This window comes from Callorhinus ursinus, unplaced genomic scaffold, assembly GCF_003265705.2.
Source record: "Callorhinus ursinus isolate GAN/ISIS: 27379988/994484 unplaced genomic scaffold, GSC_fseal_2.0 scaffold97, whole genome shotgun sequence".
NCBI lineage: Eukaryota > Metazoa > Chordata > Mammalia > Carnivora > Otariidae > Callorhinus > Callorhinus ursinus.
The window spans coordinates 1133572-1161139 of NW_027397159.1; the positions used below are offsets into that span (position 1 = coordinate 1133572).

The 27568-nt window shown below is 46.8% G+C and overlaps 1 protein-coding gene across 1 annotated transcript in view; it reads right to left on the reverse strand.

Moving 5' to 3' along the window:
- TMEM132D (transmembrane protein 132D) overlaps nt 1–27568 on the reverse strand; it is a 554840-nt gene that overhangs the window by 278150 nt on the left and 249122 nt on the right. Inside the window, exon 3 of the mRNA XM_025858624.2 lies at nt 22757–22903. Within this exon, the coding sequence (XP_025714409.1) occupies nt 22757–22903 (147 nt within the window). The remainder of the gene's footprint in view (nt 1–22756; nt 22904–27568) is intronic.

Consider the following 27568-nt stretch of genomic DNA (forward strand, 5'->3'; position numbering starts at 1 on the left):
TTCTCATCCAGGGCAAGAGGCAGGCTAGACGAAAAACAAAAGTAGTACGCCACATGATTTGTTTGATATTTTGTCTAAATTACTCTCACGTAAGTAAATAACATAATCAAATCACAGAGTGGAATGCCGAAGGTTTACCTTAGGAGGATGGTGTTACGTTTGCAAGATCATGACCATCCCTGCCAAGGGGTCACGGTGGCGGTGATCAGCACAGAAATACCCTGTGTCAGAGGGGCAAACGAGAGCCAGCAGACAGCGTCCAGAAGGAAAAGGAGACAATCTACAGAAGCAACGGGGGTGTTCTGCCAGCTGGCTCTGGTTGGGAGATAACACGGGGGACGCGGAGCTCCAACCTCCCTGCACCCACCAGAAGGTGTGGGCCGAGCTGCAGCGGAGCGGGGCCCCCCCATGAGAGTCACTCCTGACGCCCCAGTGATGGCCTCTTCCCCATGGTGGCGGCATCATGAGCAGAGCAACACGGCCAATGAGGAGAAGTCCAGGTCTCTGGTCTGGGGGTGCCCACTTTAGGGGAGTCACTAGAGTGAAGGTGAGGAGGGATGTGAGCAAGAAACAGAGCGCAAGACCACGGGGGGCACGTGGCAGTGGCAGAGTGGACTCGGTCATGGGGTGGTGCTCGATGCTCTCTGCCAGTGACCCAGGCGGGGTGGCACTCCCGTGACCTCCTCTGCGCCTCGCGCATCTTGGAGGGACGCCCAGCCCGGAGGAGACGGCCCTAGCCTCAGGAGCTGTCTCGATTGCCAGCAACCACTCCATCTGCCTTCTCAGCGGCTCCCCCCCGCCACCCCCCGCACCCCGCTACACGGCTGCCACCAGAGGACCAAGACACCCCAGAGGACGCGGGGAGGGGGTCTGCCTCAGACAGTTGAAATTTCAGTGTCCCGTCCAGCCCTCAATGGGCAAAATATGCCACTCCGTGCTCCGCGTCTATGGTTCACCTTGAGCCCACCCTCCCCTCCCCTCCGCACTCCTAAGGGACAAATGAAGGGCTTTCACAGGCCACTGGGAACGGCAGAGTCCCCCCGAACTGTACTCGTCTCCGTAAGAAACGGGGCGCTCAGCTCCTGAATGTACTGTTACGCAGCGCATTCCTGTGCCGATGACTCTGAACCTTCGTGGGCACCTGTGTCCACAATACACATTTTACGGTAATGCCAGTGGTTTACAAGAAAACGGGGCAGGCAAAGTGAGTGAGCTCCACTTCCAAACACTGCAATCTCGGCTTTTAACCTATTTGCTTCTTCCTATGTCTCCATACAGCCTCCCTTGTAAATGAGCGTGCAGTTTGAGCACCTTCTGTCTACCTCAGAGCACAATACAATCACAAAAAAACAGAATCTAGAAATTGCAGCATCAAAGTAAAATTAAATTTCAGGCTATAGGAAAAGGTGCAAAATCAAATAAAACTTCCAGGATTAAGGGGAAACTCATACTTAAAATGACAACCGAAGTGAAAACCATTTCAGAGAGATTGAAAGACTCAAGATCCATCAGCTCAGATTAGGAAACGAGGCAGGAGAGGAGAAATGGAGGTTTGCTCAGACGATCCTAAAATACAGTCTCATGTCTCATGATTTCCAAGGCTGCTAAGATACGTAGCTTGGGGAATCACCCTGCAATTTCTCTCTTGAAAAGAAGTCTGATCCTATCAGAGAGACGTGCTCATTTCTCATTTGACAAGTTTCTAAAGCCTCCAGAATCCAGAATATTCTCCAAGCAAAGCATGGGGAGAACCTCCAAAGGTTTGCAGCAGATGCTAAAGTTAACAGGGCCAACATCGTGAGCAGGTCAGCGGTGGCGGCTGCCCGACTGCCCTAAGAGCCAGCCTCCAACAACCCAGGCTCCCCAAAAAATCCTCAGTGCCTTGCAGGTCCAGTTTTTCCATCTGCAAAATGTGCATCTTGAACCAAAGGGTCCCTACTCACAATTTCTGTGATTTTCTTAATCCGAGTGATGTTGCAGACCATCGGGGAGGCTGAGTATCAGGCTTCTCAGGCAAACGATGTGAAATCACAGAATATCAAGTATTAATATATTCCCCACTTGAAATCACAGATCAAGCAAAGAGATACTCAGAGGGCATCTGCCCAAAGATTTAACATCTCTGATACAAGCAATACCCAAATTCAGAGGCCTAGCCCTCTCAAGCGGTACCAATCCAGTCAGAACTATCACCTGGGGTCTAAGACAGGTCTGCAGATGGCAGAAATCCAGCTTCGACTGGTTTAAGCAACTAGACGTTATTGGCTCATGGGTGCACAAAGCCTAAGGAAGGTTCAGACTTGGGGCAGAACAAGATCCTGGTGTAAAATGGCCACAGGGGATCTGGACCTGCCCTTCACCTGCCTTCTCTTCTCTGTGCACATGATTCCCAGGAGGTCAGGCCACATTATGGCAAACGAGTGACTAGCCGTTCCAAGTTTACATTCTACCAGCTGGAAGGAAGGCTTATTTCCTACAAAAGTCCTGGGAATGAACTCTCTGGGCCCACATATGGACATATCATTTACGATTTTCCAACTGCCTTAATAGTCATGTGTCAGGAGCAGAGGCCAGAGAGGGAGTCTGAAGATTCCCCGAAGTGCAGAGAGGGATCTAAGAATCCAGAGAGCAACTGAACTATGGACAGAGTGTTACAGAACAGAGAAGAGAGGCACGTCCTTTTACCTTTGTGTGGGGGGTTGGGGGCGGCCGGTCCCAGAAAGGGGGACATTTAAATGACATAACAAAGGATGAGTATGTTTGCATGGGTAGAGACAGGAAGGAAGGACATTCTGGGCAAGGAAACAGAGTATGTAAATACATAGAGACCTTGTGTTCTTTTTTTTAAAACTATCTTACTTTTTTAAAAATTTTTATTTAAATTCCAGTATAGTTAAGATATAGTGTAATACTAGTTTCCGGTGTACAGCATAGGGACTGAACACTTCCATACATCACGAGGTGCTCATCATGACAGGTGCACTCCTTAGTCCCCATCACCAGTTTCCCCCACCCCCCACCCCGCCCCTCTGGTGACCATCAGTGTGTTCTTTGTAGTTAAGAGTCTGTTTCTTGGTTTCTCTCTCTCTCTCTCTTTTTTTTCACTGTGCTCATTTGTTTTGTTTCTTAAATTCCACATGAGCGAAATCACACTGTCTAACAATCTTATTTTATTCACTTATTTTAAACCCAGAAACTACAGTTGTTTTATAAATTGCATTGCACAGCCCTGTAACTTTGCTCACAGCCCATCCACCCTTTGAGTGATATGCACAATAATCTATAAAGTCAACTGTTTCAACCTATTTCATCAATCCTAACAACACTGCGGAAGGAGCTGAGGTGCAGAGACAGATGGAGAGGCAGAAAACAGGCTCAGAGTTTCCAGAAGGCTTCTTCTCTCTGGTTGCCCCTGACAGTCCGATAAGTGTTCCCTTTTTTCTTTCAGTTTTGAAATACAGTCATCCAGATAACTCCTCCTCCTCATTCTCCAAATTCGGAGCCCTCATCCGATTCTTCCCTTGTCTCTGGAATTCCAAAGCTTCCCTACCTCCTGCAGGTGCATCGACCGCTCACTGATACGGACACGTGAGACTCACGGTGCCGGCTGCCCCCCTCAGGCTTTTCAACATGCTCCATGCGATCCACTGCCAACTTCGCCCTGCCCGCCCTCTGTGTGCTCTTGAGGACACAATTATGCCCATCAGGCTCGTCATCCAAGAGGGTAGGAGCAACAGGGGACCCTCTCACTGGACTTGGGAACAGCAAGAGTTTCCAATGGAGTCTGCAGACAAAAGATGCCAAACGGAATCGAGAACATGAAGGGTTATCAATATGCCAAAGAGTTTAATTTACATTCTACCATATGCTTTCCAATTTGTGCAATGCTATCCACTACAGGAAAGGGGATGCTCTGGAGAACTTTCTCAAGGGTTGGCATGGAGGGAATATTTGATTTAAAAAAAAAAAAGTGCGAATATCGGAGGACAGGTCAGTCGGTTCGACGGCAGTTACAGCAGAGCGCAAACTCTGCGTCAGCCGAAGCCTGGACAAACCAGACAAGGAAGCAGAGGGGACACGGACAGTGAGTTAGCCTTCATTTTAAAACTAACTGCTCTACTCCTCCCCCTCCTCCTCCCTCCCACTAACAGGGACCACAGTACAAGAGGAAGGGGCCCCTTGAACTCCAGCTCTGGAAATTCCTACCTACGAGACCCTGGGCAGGTGCCTCCACTTTTTGACCTTATGTTTCTTCCTCTGAAGAAAGGAAATGGGTATCTATCCTGCAGGAACTGCTATAAAATGGAAAGGAGGTGGTGCAAGTATCCAAGTGCCTATAAATGCATACACAAAATATATATATCAAATAAACCGAGGGTTGCAAAACAGAACACCTAGAAGAAGCAATCAGGCATTAGAAATGAGCGGAGGGCCCTGGGGCTCGGGAGGGGTACTGGGGCCGACTGGCGTGTGATGACGCACACGGAGGGTGCTGACTGCCATCCTGCTGAGCGCCGTTCCGGGCATGGCCAAGCCGAGGCGGAGTCACCATGTCGCCGGAGACGCCAACAGTCTACATTTGGATGTGAACTTTCCCAATTCTAAAACACACTGCGGGTGAAATAAAACACACACAGGGATAGGATCTGGCCCGCAGTTCATCGGAGCATGGGCTGTGATAACACACATTATTTACTGAACCTGCCACTTTGAGCAATTGAGCCAATTGAATGATTTGGAACATCCCTGCCTGCCATACCTAAATGCACAGAGCTGCGAGAGCTCCCATTCTCGAGGCCGCCTGAGAAGGACTTAGCTGCGCGTCTACTCATCTGCAGCACACCCTAAAATCCTAGCAGGTCCGTGAGGCCTTGCATAAATGTGAACTTATTTTTTCTTTTTAAAGATTTTATTTATTTATTTGACAGAGAGAGATAGCGAGAGAGGGAACACAAGCAGGGGGAGTGGGAGAGGGAGAAGCAGGCTTCCCGCGGAGCAGGGAGCCCGATGCGGGGCTCGATCCCAGGACCCCAGGATCATAACCTAAGCCAAAGGCAGACGCTTAATGACTGAGCCACCCAGGCGGCTCTGAACTTATTTTTAAATGACATTTATTGAAGTACAATTTACATGTCATAAAATGCTCCCGTTGTGAGTATAGACCTTGGTGAATTCTGACACACGTCCAGCCCTGTAACCACAGTCCCCATCAAGATGCAGGACACATCCATCAGCCCTGTGAGTCCCCCGTGAACCTGGGCAGTCACTTCCCAGCCCCTCTGCTGCCCCGGGCAACCCCAAACTTGCCTTCTGCCATGATTGTTGGATTCAATGTCTATAGAATTCTGTGTACACAGAATGGTACAAGATACACTCATTTGTGTCCGGCTTCTTTCACGCGGCAAAAACATTCTTTTTTGAGCTTCATCCGTGTTGTATGCACCAAAACGTCATTGCTTTTTACTTCTGAGTCTTACCCCGTTTATGGATGTATGGACCCGTGTCCATCAGCTCACCTGTGGTGGACCCTGGGGTGCTGGGAATACAGCCGCCATGCAGACGTGAGCAGAAGCCCATCTGTGGTGAGATCCGGCCATTCCAGTGGCTGTGTGGTGGTATCTTGGGTGTCATCTGGGTGTGTGTGTCTTTCATAACTGAAAGTATTGAGTATATTTTCACATGCTTCTTGCGGGTGCCATCTGCGTATTTTCTTTTGCGAAACCTCTGTTCAAGTATTTTGTCCATTTTTTAAATTGGGTCATTTGTCTTCTATTCTGGACTTCGGCCCTCTGTCGGCCATATGATTTGCAAGTACTTTCTCCCAGGCTGCAAACCTGCTTTCAATATTGAAAACAATACTGTTCTGTATTTTATATACTGTTCCCACCTCCCTCACCTCATTTTATCCTTAGAGAAAACTTGCCAAGGAGGAGAAGCCACGTTATATCTTGATTTTGTAGGTGAGGAAAATAAGACAGAAGAAAGCGATGTAGTCAGTGTTACACAGCTGTTAACCGACACCTATGGGTCCATCCACAGATCTGCCGTGTTTTTAACCACTCGGAATTCAATCACCGGAATGAAGCCACAGGAGGAAGAAAATTTTGTTCTTCTCCTGTTCCTTGAAGTAGCTGCAGAACTGTACCCAGCACACGGTAGCCACTCAAATGATTGTGGGCTAAGTCCCTCTCTCTTCTCAGAATAATACTCATCGTAAGGTCTGATGGATCGAAAATTGTCCCCCACCCAAGCTGACTGACGGCTGCCATCCCTCCAGCATGTGACCTAAGTCCAGCCACAGCAACCGGTCCAGAGGGAGGCACATGACTAAGGCCGGTCCCGTCAAGAGTGGATCCCAGGACTTCTAGGGAATGCCTGGAGGGATATTCACTGCGTCTCCCCTCCTGGAAAAACGGGAGGCTCTAAAGCTAGAAGGTAAACCCCAATTTTCCACGCAGAGAGAGGAGCCCTCCTGAGGTCACGGCCGGCACGGAGATCCAAGGGACAGAGAGAAGCTCAGTGGTAAAGCCAACTCCTTGGCTCAAGCCCAGCTGGACTGTGCAACGGAACAGCAGTGAGGATGTACAGTCCCCGTGTTCTCTGAGGGTCTAGAGCTCTGGAGCGGCTGCCCTGGGCTGAGGTCACAGGCAGGAGGAAGCCGGGGCTACAGCCATCCCAAGGTCATGCTTCTGGGGAGCATCTCAAGAAAGAGTAGAGCGCGAGGGCAGCGTGGGTGATGATCCAGCCTCACAAGCCCCACGCCATCGCTGTGCTCTGCTCTATCCCTTGGGGGACAGTGACTAAGTCAGACCCACATATCAGGGAGGGTTGCTAGATGCCACCTTTGGAAGGGAGGGCTGTCAAAGAACTTCTAGACCTATTTGGAAGCCACCACACCAGCCACACTTGAAGGTCTCCGTCAGACTTATCTGTTTCGGGAGGCAATCATTCTACCACGACCACCTCCTTGTTCATCCCTTTGTTCCCGCTTGAGGAGACGAGTTGGACCTGGGCTTTCTGTCACGTTCAACAGACAGGGAGAACCCTAACCGATACAGAAATCAAAAATACGTCTCATCACTCTAAGTGTGCTGTTCCTTCCGAAACATCACAGCTGTCAAGTTACAGTCTGGCTTTTGACACTGAAGACTTTTTTTGCTGTGTGCAGAACAGTTGGGCTTCTTAGAAAATCAACAGCAAGTGCACACACCGCTCAGCGCACCCACCTTGATGAGATAAAATGATTTATGTGTGCAGGGGACAGGTCTGCTTCCCTAGGCGTCCCTGGTGCCTAGCAAAGTGCCCGGTTGTAAGTTAGACACCTCCTGGACACCTGCTGACCACAACAGGTCTGACGCACCGCCCCTGAGCAAAAATATGGTTAGTGTTTCAGATGGTTAGAGTTTTGCTTTTATGATACATTCTTTTGCCAGCTAGGATTTGTTTGAAGCTGAAGCCCTCCATCAGGAATGCAACCCCCAGGGACAGCATTGATCTTATGGGAAAATAGGGTCTGGTGTGAGACAATATGCTCTGTGATTAGAGATGTTCCAGTATGCCCAGCGATGGCAAACAAGCCCTGCTAACAATACATCTGCTTTTTATTCATTTGGAGGGACTCATTTCATCAAAGCCTTCCAGCATAAACTGTTGCTTTATATCTTGAGATGCTCTTCTAGAAGAACATTAACTCCTGCATCTCCCTAGAACCCCAATCCAGCATGTTCTAAATCTACATTTACTCTATGAGCACCGTGTATACAGGGCTACCTGCTTTGTCTCCTAATCAAGATGGCTTCATCGAGATCTCCAGGCAACTTCCCGAGGAGGACATATGTCACTGTCCCCAGGGTCAGAACTCTGTACCCCATGACCACATAAGCTGGCCTTCAGCTATCCACCATCACTGGAACTCATTTCAGGAAAGACTTGTTGAACACACACCTCACCGCAATGGATATGACTTGCTGACTGACAGGATGGATGTAGAGTCCCAGCAGCATGATTCAAATTTGGCATCTAAACCCTTGTGGCTTTAGAAGGCCTTGCAGCATCTTCTGTTGATGAAATTGTGATCATGATGCGGACAGGGAGTCAAGAACCACGCAAAGTGCGTCTCACGCATTCAGTTCCTCCATCCTCAGGACCCCGCGAGACAAGTGTAGCCATTATGTACATTTTGTGTGGGGGGGGGGAGTGAAGATTAGGGGACTGTGTGTCTCGGCCAAGGCCACACGGCTGATGGTGGCAGGGCAGGCTCTGGACCCAAACCGTGGGAACCCACATTGCCGTTCACTCACCCACTATGCTCTCCTAAATCCGGGGCCCGTTCCAGGAGTCAGAAGATCCTGAAGGCAGCACCGTGGCCGACAGCCCGAGCCCGCAACCTGCCTCCCTGGGGCTGAGACCTAGTTCTACTGCAGCTAGAGGAGCGAACTAGGGAAGGGCGCTCGGTGCCCCTGGCTACTGCAACAAGTTCCCACAAACGTGGTGGCCAAGAACACACGCTTACTCTCTTCCGGTCCCGGAGGGCAGGAGTCTGCAGCCAAGGCACCGGCAGAGCTGGTTTCATGAAGACCCCAGGGGAGAACCCACGGCCCTGTGTCTTCAGCTTGGCTCCTCGTCCCCCTTTCCAATCCTGTCAGATCCCTGATCCCACTGCATTCAAACCTTACAAGGATCATTAGAGTCTCATTACATTGGGTCTACCGGACAATCCAAAACAGTCTCCCCATCTCAAGACCCTGTTGCATTACAGGTCCCAGGAGCCACGACAGAGACATAGTTTGAGAGGAGAAAGAGGCATCGCTCATCCCATCCCAGGGAATAATTTACATGACCTGCCTTCAGCTGGGTCTCAGTTTCACGGTCCACAAAATGGGAGTGAACTCTTTGCCTTTGGTGTTAGGAGAATAAACGGCTAAGTTTAGAGTGGTTACTGGTACAACACCAAAGAGAGGTTGGCACATATCGGTTTCTTAACCAATGTAAGGTATTGGTAGTACCTTACAAAGTACACACATTGCTGTGTGTAGGTGTCTAGCGGAAAGGGGCTTCCCTGAGGTTCTAGAACACATTCAGACAACAGAGTTGAGTGAGACGGGTCTGGCCATTAGGTCTGGAGGACGCTGAGCCGGCTGCCGTGTCTGATGTCTCCACCCCCCAGGGCTGGCATCGGGCTCGGGATCGTCCTCAAGGGGGTCAAGCCATCCCACTGCCCTATGTTAAAATAGCACTGGACAATAAATAAATACTAAATGAAATTTTCCTTCCCCATGCAAAATCCAATTCACATCTTCTCATAAATCCTGCCCGAGGCTCCTGCTACAATTTCTTAGGCTCATAACCCCATCACAAGGTCACTGTGAAATTAGTTTGCAGGCGGTTTTCTCCATGGCTGGCATGGGTGAATAAAGAACAGGGGGAAATTATGATTGGCTTTTTTTGGATGATATTTATGCTTTGAAAAGAAAAATCCAACTTCTGATGCTAACGGCGGCATTAGAACTAGTTGATTTCCTTTGTTTTTATACGATTTTAACATATGTTCTAGGACCGTTATATAACAGAACAAATCAATTTTAATTTATCTTGCTAAAAGATAATCAATGCACGTTTTATCTCATAAGTATGGCAGGTATTTTCATTCTTGCAATCCAAAGAGAATTAAGTATTGTGTCCTTGAATGGAAAGACAAAAAACGAACAATGTATGTAATCACCGAGATGATCGGAATACAATTTCCGAAGATGGTTCTTTTTCCGACAAGAGTCAACAATTTCACCAATGCCTGAACTGTTTCCCTTCATGTCAACCCTGATTTCACTCTTGAAGGAAAAACATACGTTTCTCTAGGGCAAGTCTGTAATAACAATAAAAGAATTAAAGCCCCAGGATATTTTTGTAATTAATAAAACTAATGCAAGCTTCTTGTAAAGACTGGCAAATGTCAACAGATGTAAGACTGAGAGGCTGTGAGACCCTTAAGAAGAGATGTAACATAGGACACTGACCTCCTGTATAATCCAGTACCCGGCACACAGTAGGTTCTCAGAAAATTTCTGGTTTGAATTCAGGACAAAATAAATATCACCCATAATCTCATTGTTACTGAATTTTGTCACATTTCACCTTCAGCCTGTTGACTATGGTATATGTCACACCAGGTTACATGTTATATCACACCAGGCAATTGCGAGAATTTTCTTGTGCCAATAAATATCAGAAAACACCATTTTATTGGCCCGGTTACATTTTGCTATGTGAATATGCTAAAGTCACTCAGTCATTCCTCTATCCTTACCTAGTTAGGAGATTCCAAATTTTTATTAGTAATTAAAATGTGAAAACCATGCCTATGCATCATATTTCTGATGACTTATTTAGGATTAGTTCCTGGAATACGGGACCAAAAGGTTATGGAACATTTTAAGAAATCTTGGCACATACACAGATCTACTGCTTTTCTATATGGGAAGTTCCATGCAGGTTTTCTATTGTTTGCAATTGTATTTATGAGAAGTTGTAATATAATATACCTCTCTCAACTGCTGCATAGGGAGGTTTATATGTTAAAAAATACTTTGTTCTTTAATTATGTCTCATCCCATTTTAAAGAACCTGAACTTGTTTTACCGAAGGGTCATTAATCTGGGGCCCAAGGAGATGGAATTCAGGGGTCTGTAAACCTAGATGGGGAAAATGCATTTTTATAATTTTTTTTTCAGCTGTAAAGTGAAAATTTAGCACACCCTTCCAGAAGGAACATAGGCAACAGCCAGAGCAGCAAGGATGGTGACTTTTCACCAACTGAAGTGTCAGTGACCGTCACGTCAACTAGCACTTGTAAAAGATACTTCAAAATAGATTCCGCCCTTCACACTTGTTTGAAATCACGGGGGTGATGAGATGTGCTCCTAGGATTCATTTGAAGGGTTTTAGGAAGGAAGCACATCTACCGCAACACAAAAAAATATTTTTTTAAACCATGTTTCAATATAACCACCGTCCTCAGCTCTGCTATGAGTTTGATTCTATGAAATTAAAAACAGTATTCTGAGAAAGGATTCCTAGGCATGAGGGAGCTGCCAACGCAGTCCATGGCCCCCAAAAAGGATGGGGACCCGTGCTTCAGTGGCAGCTGGGGAGCAATCAGAATAAAGCACAAGATAAAAACAGGTAAGACACGCCGCGCACTGCGAAGGGCTCGAGGAATGCGGGCCAGGTGGTGCCGAAGCCGGACAGGAGGAGAGCGTCAGGCCGTACCTGAGGTGACATTGTGGGCATTAAATAAAACATGGTGGACCACTTACTACCCTGGTGCCCAACCACCTCATGCTCCCGTAAGACTGGAGACCTGTCCGCAGCCACACAGACGATGCAGCATCCAGTGCCCAGTGCAAGCAGCAAACTCTCCCCAGAACTCACTGGTACCGACAGCTTGCACGGTTTGGGTGTTGTGGCTAACTCAGCACCCAAGGGATCCTCATTTCTGCTTCAGGTGAGATAAACTCCCTTCTGAATAACTTTACTCCCGTTGGAGAGTGCGTGGAGTCCAAGGAGCAAGCGGGCCATCCTGCAGGTGGGAAGGGAGGGCGAGTGCCGTAAACAGAGCGCACTCGTGCCGGGCTTCGCGAAACGTGGCCCACCTTCAACGATTTTCAGTCTGACACCCCTCCCTTTGGATGATTTCATGGAAAAGCAGCAGTCTACTCCCACAACCACCGAGCAGCACAGGGTGGAGACGTCCCACGTCTCCATATCAAGGCCAATTGCTACTAGCATTTAGCAGCCAGGCCACGCAGTCCCCAGGCACTCACACTGTTGCGGCGCTTTCTCGGGGCTCCATGCCGGTTTTCTCCGGGAGGATCTGTTGTAATGAGCACCAACACACCAAGCAAAATGTTCTCATCCACGTTCCATCTGCTTCCAGGAGGGGGGGGTCATCAAAACCACATCCAGCAAGTATCTTGGGCTCCAAAAGTTACACGGGGACAATGCTAAGCAGTGACCGACACAGACAATCCCAGTGACTAACACTGACGTCAACGGAGTGGAAAGACACTTGCTTATGTTTAGAGAGTTCCAGATGATTGCTGCACATTTCGAAACAGATCCTGACCTGACTGCATCCTATGCTGGCATCTGTCCACAACTAAAAAACCCAGTTTTTTTCCTCTCCAGAATATTTTAGAATTCTGATTGTAGCCAAGAGGCCACGACCTTGTAAGGGGAGTTGAGGTCATACATCTTATTTCTATGGTATAAAAACCAGATCTACCTTTATGACAAAGATGAAGGACCAAGAGCCCCCTGTGTTTACTGATTGGAATCTTTGGTTCAATGAGATAAATCTCTTCAAAACAGTGAGATGAAAATGCTCTTGATGCTGGCTGGCTACAGCATCATTTCCTTGACCGCTGATCAAGTCAAGGTTCCACTGAGAAAAAGTTTTGAAATCTCATAAAAGAGCAAACTAATCTATAAAAAGAGGAAAATAAGAGTTAATTCAGGAAATAATAAAGTAATCTGGTGCCTGGTAACTTGGTGGATCCCAGGGAGAAGTTGAAAATGAACTACCATAAAATGAGGTCTAGAAATTGCCTACGAATGGGGGATAGAACACGTCACCTCCTGTCTCTGCCCTCCTGCCCCAGCAGCACGCCACTGAGGTTCGGCCAAGCCCGCTCACACACACGGGGCGTTCTTCTCCATCCCTGTGTACTATTCCACAGCTAAGGTGTAGCTCAGTGTTTTAGCCACTCACCAGTTGAGAGACATTTGGGTTGTTTCCATTTGGGGCTGATATGGAAAATGCAGTATTATGGAGACAGAAAAGAGATCAGTGATTACTTGGAACTGAGGAGGTGGGAATTCACAGCAGATGATGAAAAGAAAAAAGACTCTGGTAATGGAAGTGTGCTCTAACACCAGATTGTGGTGATGGTCAGAGTCTTCTAAAACTCATTGAACTGCATACTTCACATGGGTGAATTTTATGATATATAATTTATAACTCCAAAGCTCCAAGAGGAAAAAAAAAGCACTAAGTAAGAATATAAAGTTTTGTGACCTTCCTGCTATCTTTTCCAACAAGGCCTAAAAAGAGAAGGTACGCCGGGCTAACTGGCGACAAAATTAATCACAAGAGTTAAAGGCTAACAAGTCACCAGGGAAACTTCTTGAACTAATTGGCACACAGCACGGAAGCAGAGAGAATATCCAAAACGTGTACATTTAAAAATAAAAGAAGCCATCCTGTCCAAGAGAACAATAATCAGAATGAAATTTTTAGAACCCGAGAAACAAGATGATATTTTTCACAGTTGGACTATAAATAAAGCTACTCTGGATGGATCCTATAATTCTCCTTTTGTTTCTTTTTTTAACATTCCATGAAATACTATTATCTTTCTAAGCTGCTCCCCAGACCTTCAAGAAACAGATAATCCACACACATGAGGCTGAGCACACCAGGGAAATGTGGAGATTTCAGGATGTTTGCAGGTGCTCACAGCCAAGATCAGTCACATAGCATGAAGGCCGAGATCAGAGCAGCCCGGATAGCTAGGTGATCAGAAGGCTGGCTGTCCCTAAGAACTTCTCCCGCACCCTCAAAACATCTCAGGTACTATGCACTTGTTGTACAATGAACACCTATGAAAACAAGTATGACTACAGATACTCATGACTCTTAGCAAATTTTAAAAAAAATCGTATTTTGCATCATGCATGTATCCACAGACATATTTTTCCCCATAGGACTTTTACTGATAATGTTTTCCCTCTTCGGAGACCAGGACTCTAAGGGCTGTGCACGCGCACACACCCACGCACACCCACGTGCACACACATTCCCTCCACACGCAGTCTCCAGCTCAGAAATGAATTAGAAGACGAAGAGCAGGCCACGGGTTTCTAGACGGGCTGTTCTGTCCCATCAGATATGCCTACTATTAGATGCTTCTGGTGATTCCAATGAATGAAGAATTTATCCTTCCTTGACGCAGTGGGTACAGGGCTGGCCGGCGTTGTGGAATCACACACCACCGGCAGCCCAGCGTCGGCCGGGGTGCACAGCACCGGGGTGTGTGGATGAGGCACTCTGATGACAGCGAGTGGCATGATATACTCCTCATTGCTATTAGGTTATAACTCAGGCCTGAACTGTTAGCTTTGTAGCTAGGGCACCAGGCGTCGGAGTCCTGCCCGCCCTGGGGCTCCCACCGAGAGCAGAGGCAGCTTCTGCAAGTCAAGACGAGTGGCACTAACTCACTGCTGTCACCCTCTGAAAGTGGGTGCTAAATAATTTAGTTCTAAATTTGGTACTCTACTTGGAAATGGGAGATATTAAGTATCAAATATATGGATGTAATACAAGTAAAGCAACACATGGGTAAATTAAGGCAAAGCTCACGCTCCCCCGTGTTTCCGCGTAATGGGATTGGGTAGGTGTTGGGAAATGGTAAATGAGTCTGCCTGAGGTGTAATTTCACAGAGAATTGGGCTCATAATTTCCCCTTAACCGTAATGCCATGTGCTGTAATTATCATGCCACCATCCTTAGTCTGTATGTTTCTCGGGGAAGCAGCATAAGGAATCTTCCGTTTCCTGGGACAGAACGCGGCACAGTCTTGGGAAGATCCCAGAGCCATCTCCTCGATGCTGCCCGCAGAGCATCCCGCACACCATCCTCTGAGTCGTGCGTACGAGGCCGGACTTTCAAGGAGCAGCATCATCCCACCTCCATCTGTATTAACTCTGTTTCCCTCAAAAACAACACAATTCTGCGTGTCTCTCTTGTAATCACTTGAGAGGTAACATCAGACATGGTATCCAAACATCCTACTGCCCACAATGCTGGATGTTCAGGTCAATTTGAGGTTGCCACACATTAGTAACTAGATCTAGGGGTGCCTGGTGGCTCAATCGGTTGAGTGTCTGACTCTTGGTTTCATCTCAGGTCATGATCTCAGGGTCCAGGGATCGAGCCCCGCATCGGGCTCCATGCTCAGGGCGGAGTTTGCTTCTCCCCCTGCTCTCTCTCTCTCTCTCCCAAATAAATAAATAAAATCTTAAAATATATATACAATTATATCTAAGCCACTCCTCACAATGGCAGAATAAGATTCCACCATGTGAATGTACTGTTTTAAAAAAGTCCATTCACCTCTTGATGAATATTTAGTTTGTTTCTGGCCGTCAGTGATGTTTAAAAATACAGTAACGAATGCCACCGTACACATCTCTCCACATCCACTGTCAAGCCTTAATCTGGACTAGATGTACCTAGAAATGCAATTTTAGGGTCATACAGATGCACGTCTTAAATGTTATTAGCCAGATACCGACAGATATCTCTCCAAAGTGGATGAAGCATTTTATAATTCCTCTGGCACAGCACTATAAGCATCCCTTGTTCTTCCTCATTCTCAGAAAAACGTTTTATTATGTGCATCTTTCCCCCCCCCGCAATATGATTAGAAGAAATGCTATCTGGTAGTATTGGAAACAATACCTCGGTCTGTTGTAACCCTAATGCAGAAGGTATTAGAACATACTTGAATGGAAATGCTTCTGACAGGTTCTAAATTCAGACCCGATACTTGATAAAACCTCCACATGCGACTAATGTAATTCATCTCGTATTCTATGAAAGTTTTCATTTTGAGTATGGAAATAAAATATAATTCTCCACGATCCAGGAGGACTTGGGTACGCAGGCTCCCTATATTATACGCCATTTTAACAATCTGAAACAATTAATAGATGGTTTTCTTAGCGTGGTGCCCTTGATTATTTCAGTGTGTTCACACGCAGGATTATATGAGATTCGCACAAGAGTTCGGCAAAGGCCGACCTTGCGTTGATACCGTTGCTGATATCACAGAAGAGGATGCTTTACCTCCTGTTACTTCTCTGGTGACGTGCATTGGTCAGCACAAAAATGAGACAGATCAGATTCCCTGACTCTGATGCCCCTGTTCCTTCTACCCCCTTGGAAAGGAATTCTCATTCAAACGCTAAAAGGTACGCCTATCGTAATCCTAAATTAATGATAAGGATGCTGCAAGCATTTAACGCATCAAACAAATCACACTTAACACAGGAAAGACGTACAATTTTGACAATTTTATACCATCATCTCAGGCTTTGTTGTTGTTACCTTCGGATTCTAGACGTCAGAAGAGTTGAACTGCCTCGCTGAAGACAGACCCCCGGAAAATATATCTAATCAAAGTATTACATTAATTTAAAAAAAATCTCAAGATCTTTATTTTCCATCACTGGGTCTGTCATCTTGCTACAGCCCACAGCAGCAAAGAGCAATCATTACACTTCGCTTTCTAAAGCGAAACGGAACAGTTTTCAATCTATAAGATCTCTATCACAAGTAATTACTGCCTGAAACAAAGGGGCCAGATCTTTCTGGCTTTGAATCTGGGCAACCCCGCAGATGGACACAGCAACCCCAAATAGTCCATATTCCATTCTGTAACAACAAGGACAAGAATCCAGGACTCTGTTAAACAACAATTGTCACAGTGCAGGACAGCTTAATTTTTCTGTTTTCCCTATCTCTTCTTTTCCTAATTCAAAACAATCCACCTTCGCTATGGGAATTTTCAGAAACACACACCGAGCAAATGACAAGGAATGCATGCGTCACACGTGACGTCACCACCTGGGGATGAGCGCGGTCTACATTCTGTTGGGTCCTGTCTCAATTTTTCCCGCCCTCTATTTATTTAGAAACAAATTGGCATTCTCTTGTAAGCAATTTTGTAATCTACTTTTATAGCACATTTATTAAGATATAATTCATATGGTGTCAAAGTCCTCGCTTTAAAGTGTACAGGTGAGTGGCTTGCAGTCCCCCTACTGACCTGCAGGGTATGTTTATTACTTCTGAAAGAAACCCACGTGCACCAGCAGTCAGGCTCCGGCCCTGGTCCCCAGCAACCGCGGAGCTGCCCAGACGCAGGTCTAAGAAGTGGCCCGCTCGGGACACATCATCTAAACGGTTTGTATCGTGTGGTGTGACATGCTCAGAGCTGGTCCATGTTGTAGATGGGTCAACACTTCCCTTTGTGTAAATGCAAGCAGGGTCCCCTCGGGTGGGCACACCACACTGGTTTATCTGCTCACTTTCCAGCTACGATGGGTGCTGCTGGTGTGAAGGTTTGTGCAACAATTTTTGTGCAAACTCTTGCTTTCAGTTCCCCTGGGTGCAGAGCTAGGAGTGCTGGACTCTTTGGTAACTAGGTTAGCTTCGCCTGAGTGTATAACTAGCAGTGCTGGACCTTGTAACTATGTTAGCTCTGCCTAGGTGTATAACTAGCAGTGTCAGACCCTGTGGTAACTAGGTTAGCTCTGCCTGGGTGTATAACTAGTACTGTCGGACCCTGTGGTAACTAAGTTAGTTCCACCTGGGTGTAAAACTAGTACTGCTGGACCCTGTGGTAACTAGGTTAGTTCCACCTGGGTGTAAAACTAGTACTGCTGGACCCCGTGGTAACTAGGTTAGTTCCGCCTGGGTGTATAACTAGTACTGCTGGACCCTGTGGTAAGTAGGTTAGTTCCGCCTGTGTGTATAACTAGTACTGCTGGACCCCGTGGAAAGTAGGTTAATTCTGCCTGGGTATATAACTAGTACTGCTGGACCCCATGGTAAGTAGGTTAATTCTGCCTGGGTGTATAACCAGTACTGCTTGACCCTGTGGTAACTAGGTTAGCTCCCATGTTCCTGTGGTCATTTTTCTTTGTTTACACTAGTTTGGCTGGTTTCAGGGGTCTCTCCTTCTTTCCACTTCTCACGCTCTCTTCTGAAGTTTCTTTCTCCTGCAGGTTTTGCCCAGCTACGTGGATCCGAGTTTCTGCAGCCCCGAACCCAACGGCCACAGTGTTCCAACTTCTCTCTGTCTTCCTGATCTCGTGGCTTCTCCTCCTCGAGGCTCGATCTATCTTTTCTGACCTGAGTCTGAGAACATTGATCAGTGTTTAAAAGCATCTCTGTTTCATGCAAGGCAGTTCTGTCTCTGTCTCGGGTTTTTGAGGGTTTTCCCCGAGTTCATTCTCACCCATCCCTGGGGGTGCCCCCCATGCGGGGACTCTGCCGCTTCCAGAGGGGAAGCCTTGCCGGCTCTTCACGTTCACACACACCTGTGCACAGAAAACAGCGTGCCGTCTGCATCAGGACCGCTCCTGGCTTTTCATGCCTGGGTCTCCACTCACAGTCCAGCTTTCTCTCTCTCTCTCATGCACAATTGGGACTGGCCCCCTTGGCAATCTCATTCAGCTCAGTACCATCTACACCAGTACCATCTACACCTACAACTCTGCCTTAACTTTCTAACCGGTGCATAATGTCTCTGGTGCATTGCTAAGGTGGGTCTACCCACCCTATATTCCCTTTATATTTCTCTGGGAACCTCCACAGGAGCCTGGCAGAGTGAAAGAGATCGCCAGGTACCATGTGCTTTTCATCTTCCTATTGGAAATCCCACAACATCTGCCCTTTAAAAATTACCAAGAAAGAGGATTTGGGCTGCTGGATCCACTTGGTCTGTTCTGTCTTAGGAATGGAAAAATGACGCTGCGCTGAACACACCACTGTCTGTCATCAATGATGTTTCCTACTTTTCTCTGATGTCTGGTGCAGCCACTTGGCTGAGTCTTGGCCGAGGAGATGCAAGAGGAAATTGGCGGTTGTTGGCATGGTTTCCAGTTGCTGAAAGGGAGCCGACCCAGCTGAGAAGACCCTTTTCCACAGGGCAGATGTGATGACCAGCACCCTTGCAGTCATTTTAGTCTGTGAGGATGCAAGCCCTGCACCAGCGTGCCATGCAAGAAATACAGGTGCCTGGGACCCTGAAGGACTGGGGAGTTGATATACCAGCCCTGGCCCACCTACACTAGGCTTTTTCTTTTTGAGAGAGAAATAAACTTCTGTCTTGCTTAAGTCACTCTTATCTGCATTAAAAATTAAGTAATCAAATAATCCTAACAAACAGAGTTTGAGATATACTTATCAATGCCAGAATAACCTCACTTTGAATGTACATTCATGATTTTAGTCATTTCTGCCTCTATTTGAAATATCCATTATTTCTACAGCAGTTCATGTTCTTAAAATATGTATGTTTTAAAGTGGGACACATTACCTACGGTAAACATAACATCAGTGTCATATATAACAAGTAGATGATAATTATGAAAAAAATCAAATTCTAGCTGCGTACTCTTGCCTATGATCTGCTGGCAAAGGAGAGACTGTAAGGCCAAGGTTGAGCATTTCCATCAGAAGTCTTCCTAGAGAACCGAAAGCCATGGAAGCAAATGTCATTCAAGTTTATTCAAACCCGTATCTATGTTACCACCTAAAATCATTTACACAGCAATAGTGGCAAACTTTGGAAAACATTCCTCTAAGCAGAGAAGAGCAAGCATATTAAAAATATATGGCTTCTGTTACACACTGGTCTCAGTTTACCTTGTGCTGTAGTGAGTGAGATTCTAAAAATGCAATATGGAATCTGATGAGCAGAGCATTAGTTATTGTAGTCTGTCCCATACTATTTCCTGGCAAGGCTTAGTCAAGAGCCCCCCTAGCTGTGTTAACATTGATATGTTAATACTATGATGATAAGGTTTTCAGCAACCAAACTTCTCCAGAAAGGGAAGGCTGTATTTCAACTCAGATGAGAGATCTTCTCTCCTTCCAGCTGAATTCATCACTACCACAAGTGTCTTCTTAATCCATAAAATTACACCTGTCACAGTGACTTAACTTCATTAACGCAACTTCATGATCCATGGTGAATTATTAGCAATACAAAATCCATGACTCTCACTCAGGCTAATTAAGATTGCCTCTTTGCATTCTGATAATCTGATTCTGACTTTTACGAATAACTAAAAAACATTCAAAGAGAGTGGGGAGAACTTATAAAGCAAGACAACTTCTGAAGCAAAACCTTCTAATGTTAAACTACTCCATAATACATTTTCCAATTATCCTTCAAATAAAGAGAAACGGTTCTCCTCCCAGGCCACTCACTACCCCAAATACTGGAGCATGGTACTTCTTCACTGAATACTGTGCAGACAGAAGTAAAATGAAAATCTGAAGTGAGGAGAAAAATTGAATATATTAATGAATATATCATATTCAAAAATGTCAATTTGGCTGTATACATTTTATTAAATGGTAATACATGCACAGAGCAAAAAATTCACAGTCCAAATGGTTCACAGGATAATGTAACTTACACTCAGCCTTCTCCCCCAACTTCTTGGCACCCCATCCAGGAGAAAGCACAATTGCCAGATCCTCTGCTCAAAAAGTACCCTTCCCTGGGTTTTCCCCCAAACTGGCCTTCAACATACACCCTGTTATACACCTTACTTTTTTAAACAGGTGTACTGGTGAGGATTCAGGATGTGTGATTCGCATCCCACCACATGTAGTAACAGAGACGAAGTGGAATTCTAGAACTGCAGGAAACAAACATTTACGGAGATCCCCATGTGCACCAGACGCTGCTGTAGGGGCTGGAACCAGAGCTGCAAACAGGAGAGTCACGTTCCCAAACCGAGAGGGCCCACACGTGCAGGCTTCCTCATTAGGCAGATCCTTCCTTGCTGTGGCGAAAGAACTGGATTCTAAAAACATAACCCTCCACCCACATTGACACATGTGAGTATGGATAAATCACATGACAGTGAGTGCACGTGCTTAAACACCTGTATCTTCTGTGTATTGTATATGTGTTCTATAGAGTCCTGCTACATAGATACATGTATCTCATTACGGATACAAACACGTGGTGCATATAGACATATATAATATACTGTATATCATATATCACGTATTACTTACACAGACACACATAAGTATGTATGTCTACGTGTGCACGTGTGCCTTTTTTCACATCATCCGGACCCACAGTAGGAAACAGAGAACGGACGTCAGAATCTACAAAGGGATAAGGCATGTTCTCCATAGGCGATGGCATTATGATATCAGGATTTTGAAGGAATAACTTGGTATTCCATTTGGGGCACTTGCTTCTGAAAGAAGACACTGACAGAAATTTTAAAAAAGTGGCAAGCCCCACACGTTGGTATGTTTCCATGTGTTCTGCAGACGCTGAGTTTCTATCCCACTTAAAGGCGTGTTCAAGGCCTTTGCTTGACCCAGGAAAAGCAGCTTACACCTTAGTGGGGATGAGGCACCTTCAGAAAGTTTCCTTACTTCTCCTCCAGGCCCCAGGACAAACTGAACTAATTCTTAGCCAGAAATTCAAAAGCAAAAAAAGAAGTTTAAAATGGTCCGAATCTCTTCACATTTCATAGAAAATACTACAACCACTACTATTAATAATAACCCACAGAGAAAATGCAAGAAAGCAAGCAGAAAACAAAACAGACTGGTCGAGATCCTTCCTCCCAAATTCCTCTCCTCTTCTGGTAAAGAATACCTGCCTGCCTACCTAACTGCCTAACTACCTATCATGTATCTATCCATACATCCATCCATCCTTCCTTCCTCATTTTTGCTAACTTCACAACACAAAAGAAATCTTTACTAAGGTTTTTTACCTCTACTTACCATTCCGAGCACATGACTGGCACAGGCATATTTGGATGTGTGGATATGTGTAAGTTCGTTATGTGTATCAGTGTGCCGTTCTGTTACTACATAGACAGTTAGGGCAGAACTCTAGATCCGAATTTCTTCCTTTTCCTCTCATTTGCTCTACAAGCAAATCTTCAAGAAAGACTCTTAGAACACTGGTCATAAAAGGAAGAACCCAAGCGAGAGCTTGAGAGTTGACGACCTGAATCCTGGAGCACCAGTGTAATAAGCAAAGGAACACAGAAGGGATCCCAAGTCAAACTGTCCCCAAACTGGCATCAAATGCTCCCTGATAATGAACCAAAAAAATGTATCATAGCCATCAGTTGAGATTCATGTTCTCGATATTAGAATAAGTAAATGGAAAACAAACGTTTTTTTCCCAACACTGAGCTATGAAGTTTAATAATCTGACACCAGAAATAACATGTTACATACCTGGGATTCATATGCTTGTTATTTTTTCAATTTTCCATAATATACAGAGCAAAAACAAACCAGCCTGAAAGTAGTAAAAATATGTGACCAGACTAAGAATTCTCCAGAGCCACAAATGAGGTTTCAGAAAAACAGGAATAAATCAGGAACCACTGAGTTTCCAAGTCTCTCTGCCCAGCTGTGAGTTAAGGGTTTCTAATTTGGTGGGTATCAGACACAGATTCAAGTTTTAATTTGTCTCTAGAGTGATTCACAATATGGCCCATCATTCCACAGCAGACAGCTTGCCGTTCATCAGAAAGTGCGTGTGCACAATCACATACGTCTATGTGGCAAATGGGGACTGCACCCCACGTGTGCCCAGATACACACAGCGCTGTTGTAACACTTGAGAGACAGGTCATCATATCAGAGATGTCCAGACCCACAGGGAGGAGGCCATGATGCACTGCAGGACCATCTGCAGATAAATCCCACCTGCACGCAGGGTCCTTGCAGGTGCCCCGCGGCTATGCTCAACTGTGGAGGAGGTCGGAGCCATCCATCTTCCTGGGAAGCACGAGTTATACAGAAAAGAGGCACCACATGCAAATCACAGTGAGAATGGGATGTCAGCACATGCGGGAAGGAGCTCCCCGTCACAGCAAGTCTGGAGATGCCGGACGCCATGGGACTCACCTGGTTTCCGAGCCAGCGGATTTCTTCTGACAAACGATGACAGCAGGTGCGTACTTGCCACTGTGGTCCGTGCCCTCCGTGACCTCCCAAATGGAAGGGCTGCTGGCTCTCACCCCCACGACGCTCACGCCCTTCTGCACCTTGGCCCTGTAAGGAGACAGCAAGTGCACAGCTCAGACCGCGCTGGGGGGCGCGAGGTCCCGCGGGTTCTGGGAGCACGGGGAACACACCTGCACACGGCTGCCCGGCAGGTGTCAGCTCACGCTAAACAGGATTTAATCACATATTTGCCGGCACCTCAAAATCCATCTGTCCTAACTGTCCCCAATCATTCCCACCTTTAGCAGAGGGGCTAGAAACGGTGCACGGGCTGTCTGTGGGCATTAAGAAATACAGCTGCGCTCATGGGTGGCTTCGGTTTTTGGGTTTTTTTTTAAACAATGACTTTCTTGAAAACCCCCAGACTATGATAACTAAACAGGAGAAGGAAATGAATTAAAACCGCACGAATGAAGTTAGTATTGACACCGCGCTCACCTCTGCAGAGGGACCCTCCCCTCTGCACCAGGCACTGAGGGAAGCCTCACCTGGACTACCTGCTTCCCTCAGGTGTGCTCAGGGCCTAACAAGGGGCCCCGGGAGCACAGGAGCTGGGGTTTGAACACAGGGGTCCGGCTCCGCCCACGCCCCCCCACTCGCGCCCCGCCCGCCCCCGCCCGCGCCCCTCCCACCACACAGCCCCACTCTCTCCCCTGCCCTGAGCATCTGGGTCCTGGCGGCTGCTGAGCCACTGTGCCCCACACACCAGGTGCGCTTCCCGGGCGTTACAGCTGCAACGCTTTGAAGTATCACACAGGTCCTGCGGGGTCAGAGCTTCCACGGAGCGGTGACCCAGGTGTCACCTGGCCCCGAACCACCTCGCAGCCCAAACCGTGCCCAGTGCTTCCCTTGGCCTGACACACACCCATCTGGCACGGAGGCCGCTTACCCCGATCCCACTCACATTCCCTGCTACCCATCACTGGTCAGCGCCTGTCTGGAGATCGAACACCCACTCGGACTTTACACAGACAGATTTGCCGAGGCGCGTGTGCTGTCCGGCACACACACGCCCATTCATTCACTCCTTCCTCATCGTCCAAGGCAGGGGGACCGTGATATGCCCGGAGGCTCCTTGCCAAGATACAAGGGGCCTCGTTCCTTCCCGAGAAGCTGGTGAGTGAGGAAGGGTCTATCACAGCAGAGCCCTGATTTGCTCTCAGAAGTTTCAAGTGACAAACATACAGAACGGCAAGTGTACAATACAAAATGCAATGCATCGCACACCGTCTGATGTGCGAACTGGCCTCATGTTTCAGAGTCATGTTCCTGACGGGTTTTCTCCTCCTTGTCCCTTGGGAAGCACACAAGGAACCTTCCAGCAAGAGCCGTGGGGGCGAGCAGGCGCCTGGGGAGAAGACCGTCGGGTGCGGGGGGCCCTCCAGAGGTCCATCTGCTATGCACACACGGACACGGAGCCCCGGCCACAGACGCCGACCCTCCGCCTCTGAACCATCCTGCACACTCAGAGACAAGCAGGGCGGGAGGAGGGCAGAGAGGGACATGCCCGCCCCTAACCCCAAAAACATGACCTCCCCCAGAAACAACTTCAAAGTACATTGTGTAGAAGACCCAGAAGCAGGTCTGGGGTTGGTATTCCAGAAAGCCCCACTGGCAAGGAGGCTCCTGGCTGGCATCCAAGCTCTGGGCTTATGGGGGGGGTCCCCACCATTCCCTGAGAAGAGGGGCTCACCATGCGCAAACAGTTAGTACAAACAATGGGGCTTATGCCCGACACCCACCGGAGTCTGGAATCACGGTGCATGCCGGGCAGAAGGGCCTGGGGACCAGCCCCCAGTGAAAACCCTGGGCTTCTAGGCTCAGCTGAGCTTCCCGGGTGGGCGAGACTCACACGTGAGGCCACAAGTCATCGCTGAGGAACCAGTGGCGTCCCGCATGACTCCCCCAGGAGAAGGTTCTGGAAGCCTGTTCCTATTTCCCCCAGTCTTCGCCCCATGCGTCTTTTCCCTTTGTTGAATTTGCTTTGTGTCCTTTGCTGTAACAAATCACCCGTATGATTAGGACCCTATGCCGCGTCCTGAGTCCTCCTAGCAAGTCAGCAAACTGGAGAGTGGTCCGGGGAACCCCGACACACAACCTGATTTGACTGTTCTACAAAGAGAAGGGGAATCACCGTGTGGTCCTCACGAAGCTAAAGCTGGAAGTTTTAGGAGGTGAGCTTCAATGGATAACATTACTTCTGCAGGAAAAAAAAATTACATGTTTTGTGTTTTAAATAATCACCGTACAGGCCAACACTTTGAAAGCAGCTATTTATAAATTAGGAATTGAATGCACAGGCCAGAAAGCCGTCTCATTTCGGGATACTCTGGTGAAACATAAAGGTGAATAAACTATGATTTCTGCCTTGCAGCGACTCAATTAAATAGCAGGCAACCAGGATGTGGTGGCTGAAAAAAAGTTCAATTCACTGAGGACAGATGCTATTATATCGAGATGAATTCTAAGGGCTGTCCTAATTATGGTATGCTGGAATTTTATTGCATCAAATTTGCTTTAAATAAATAGGTCATCATTCTGGATTTGGTGATCTTTTCATTCTATAGGAGATATCAGCACATAAGACTTTTCTGATACAGAATGAGCTCGTATTTTTCTTAAATTGTATTCACAAGTAGGTCATGTGGAGCTCAGATAATGCTTCTTCTGTGAATCGTTTTCAAGTTCTCAGGAAAGAACGTGGTTGCTTATGTAACCTATGAAGTACCCAGTATTTGTTCCTAGTGATCCTACTGCTGTAGGACGCTCTAATTAATAACATTATTTTGAAGGGGACGTTCTTTCTGAAACAGTGCAGGACACTAGGAGGTTGCTTTACATTGGCACAGTATGTTTTCATAAGAGAAGACACATTCCTAGGGCATGTTGCAGATGTCCTGAATGGAAGGACGGCTCCTTGCTCAAGAGGTATCCCTGAATGGCTTCTATCAAGTGCGAACACACACAGGAAACCGGGTGGTTATTCCTCGAACGCATTATCTACGGTGTATTACTGAACAAGGTTTGTCATCGGGCTAGTCATTTTTACACACTAACCTTGCCCTAAGTCGCGGTGTTTGGGAACCATTAAGATAATTCGTAGGACATGTGCAGTTTGGCTTCACTGGGTTTGAACCTAGTGCTAATTCCTGCCTTCGTTTATAACAACTGAGTTACGTACATTCATTAAAGGAGGTTTTATAACCTACTTGTGGTTCCATCCATACAGGTTACCCTGACAGCTTCATTACACAGGGATAAACACAGCGCTTCATTTCCAAAGACACTCTGTTGCATACTTATACTTGAAAATATACCTACCCTAGTGACAGGGAAAACAGCCATCATTTCTCCCATGGTGGGCACATGCATGGAGATGGATACAAGTAAAACCTGCTTGGGTTAAGGGCATCTTGTGTTTTTAAAACATAGCAGAGCTATGGTATACACACACAAAACTATACACACACTCACACCTATACATACACACATATACACAGTTGACCCTTGAATAACATGGGTTTGAACTGCACACATCCACTTATGCAGGGGGTTTTCTCAATAAATACAGCAAGGACCATAAATGTATCTCCTCTTCTTTATGGTTTTCTTAGTAACATTTTACTTTCTCTAGCTTCCCTTTTGCAACGATACAATATATAATACATGGAACATATGAAGTACGCGCTGATCAACAGTGTATGTTATTGGTAAGGCTCCCCATCAACAGTGGGCTGCTATAGGAGTTACGTTCTGGGGAGTCGGAGTTAGACTCAAATTTTGGACTGTGCAGCGAGTTGACACCCCCAACTCCCGTGTTGTGCAAGGGTCAACTATATACCCATATACACATATGTACACACACATACACATACAAACACGTGTGTATATATGTGTTCCGAGCACAGCATCCAATAACATTACCGAACCAGCTAGGAACCCGGGTGCTGACCGCCATTCACACTTGATTTTGCTACTCCCACACCCAGTGTCTCCTATTTGGGGTGACAGAAGGACACAGCATGCTTACAAGAGTTGTCGATTTGGTGACCAGAACCCTTCCCCATTAAAGGATAGAAACCTATGTTTCCCCACTGGTTCAAAGTCCAACGAAAACCCCTCTGGGTCAAAGCAAAGCTTTTTACCAAAAATTTTCCTCGTGCCATTTGCTCCTTTTCTCTCATTCACCATGGAAAGAATAAAGCGGGCTCTGTATCCTCACACACAGTAGGCTTCCTGCCACAGCTCACAATCACGCGCTGCGTCTAATTGCTGCTTGACCGGGAACCGTTTACAACAACGTCCCATCCCACCGAGTCCGCGTGCCCCACGACCCAGAACAGTTCATTTATTGTCAGAGCTAAGCCGCTTTGACCCTCTCCCCACGTCCTGGCCCTGCCCCAGCCAACAACATTCATGTGATTCTATACAATGCTATCAGCCATTCTCTGTGGCTCCGGTGACACTGGGCCCCTCCTTCTATCCCTGGAAGGTCCTTGGCTTAGTCTCTGCCATGGCTTCGGGACGACCCCGGTATACGCAGCAGCGCTACGGAAAAGCTGATCCTACATAAAATCTAAATCCTGTAAAACAGCAGGTTCCAATTCTTGCTTATTATCATGCACTCACACCAGTAAATTATTTGTTGGCATTCTCCCTTAATATGGGCATATTTATTTATCAATTTTGTGCTTGGACTACTGCAATGTAAAT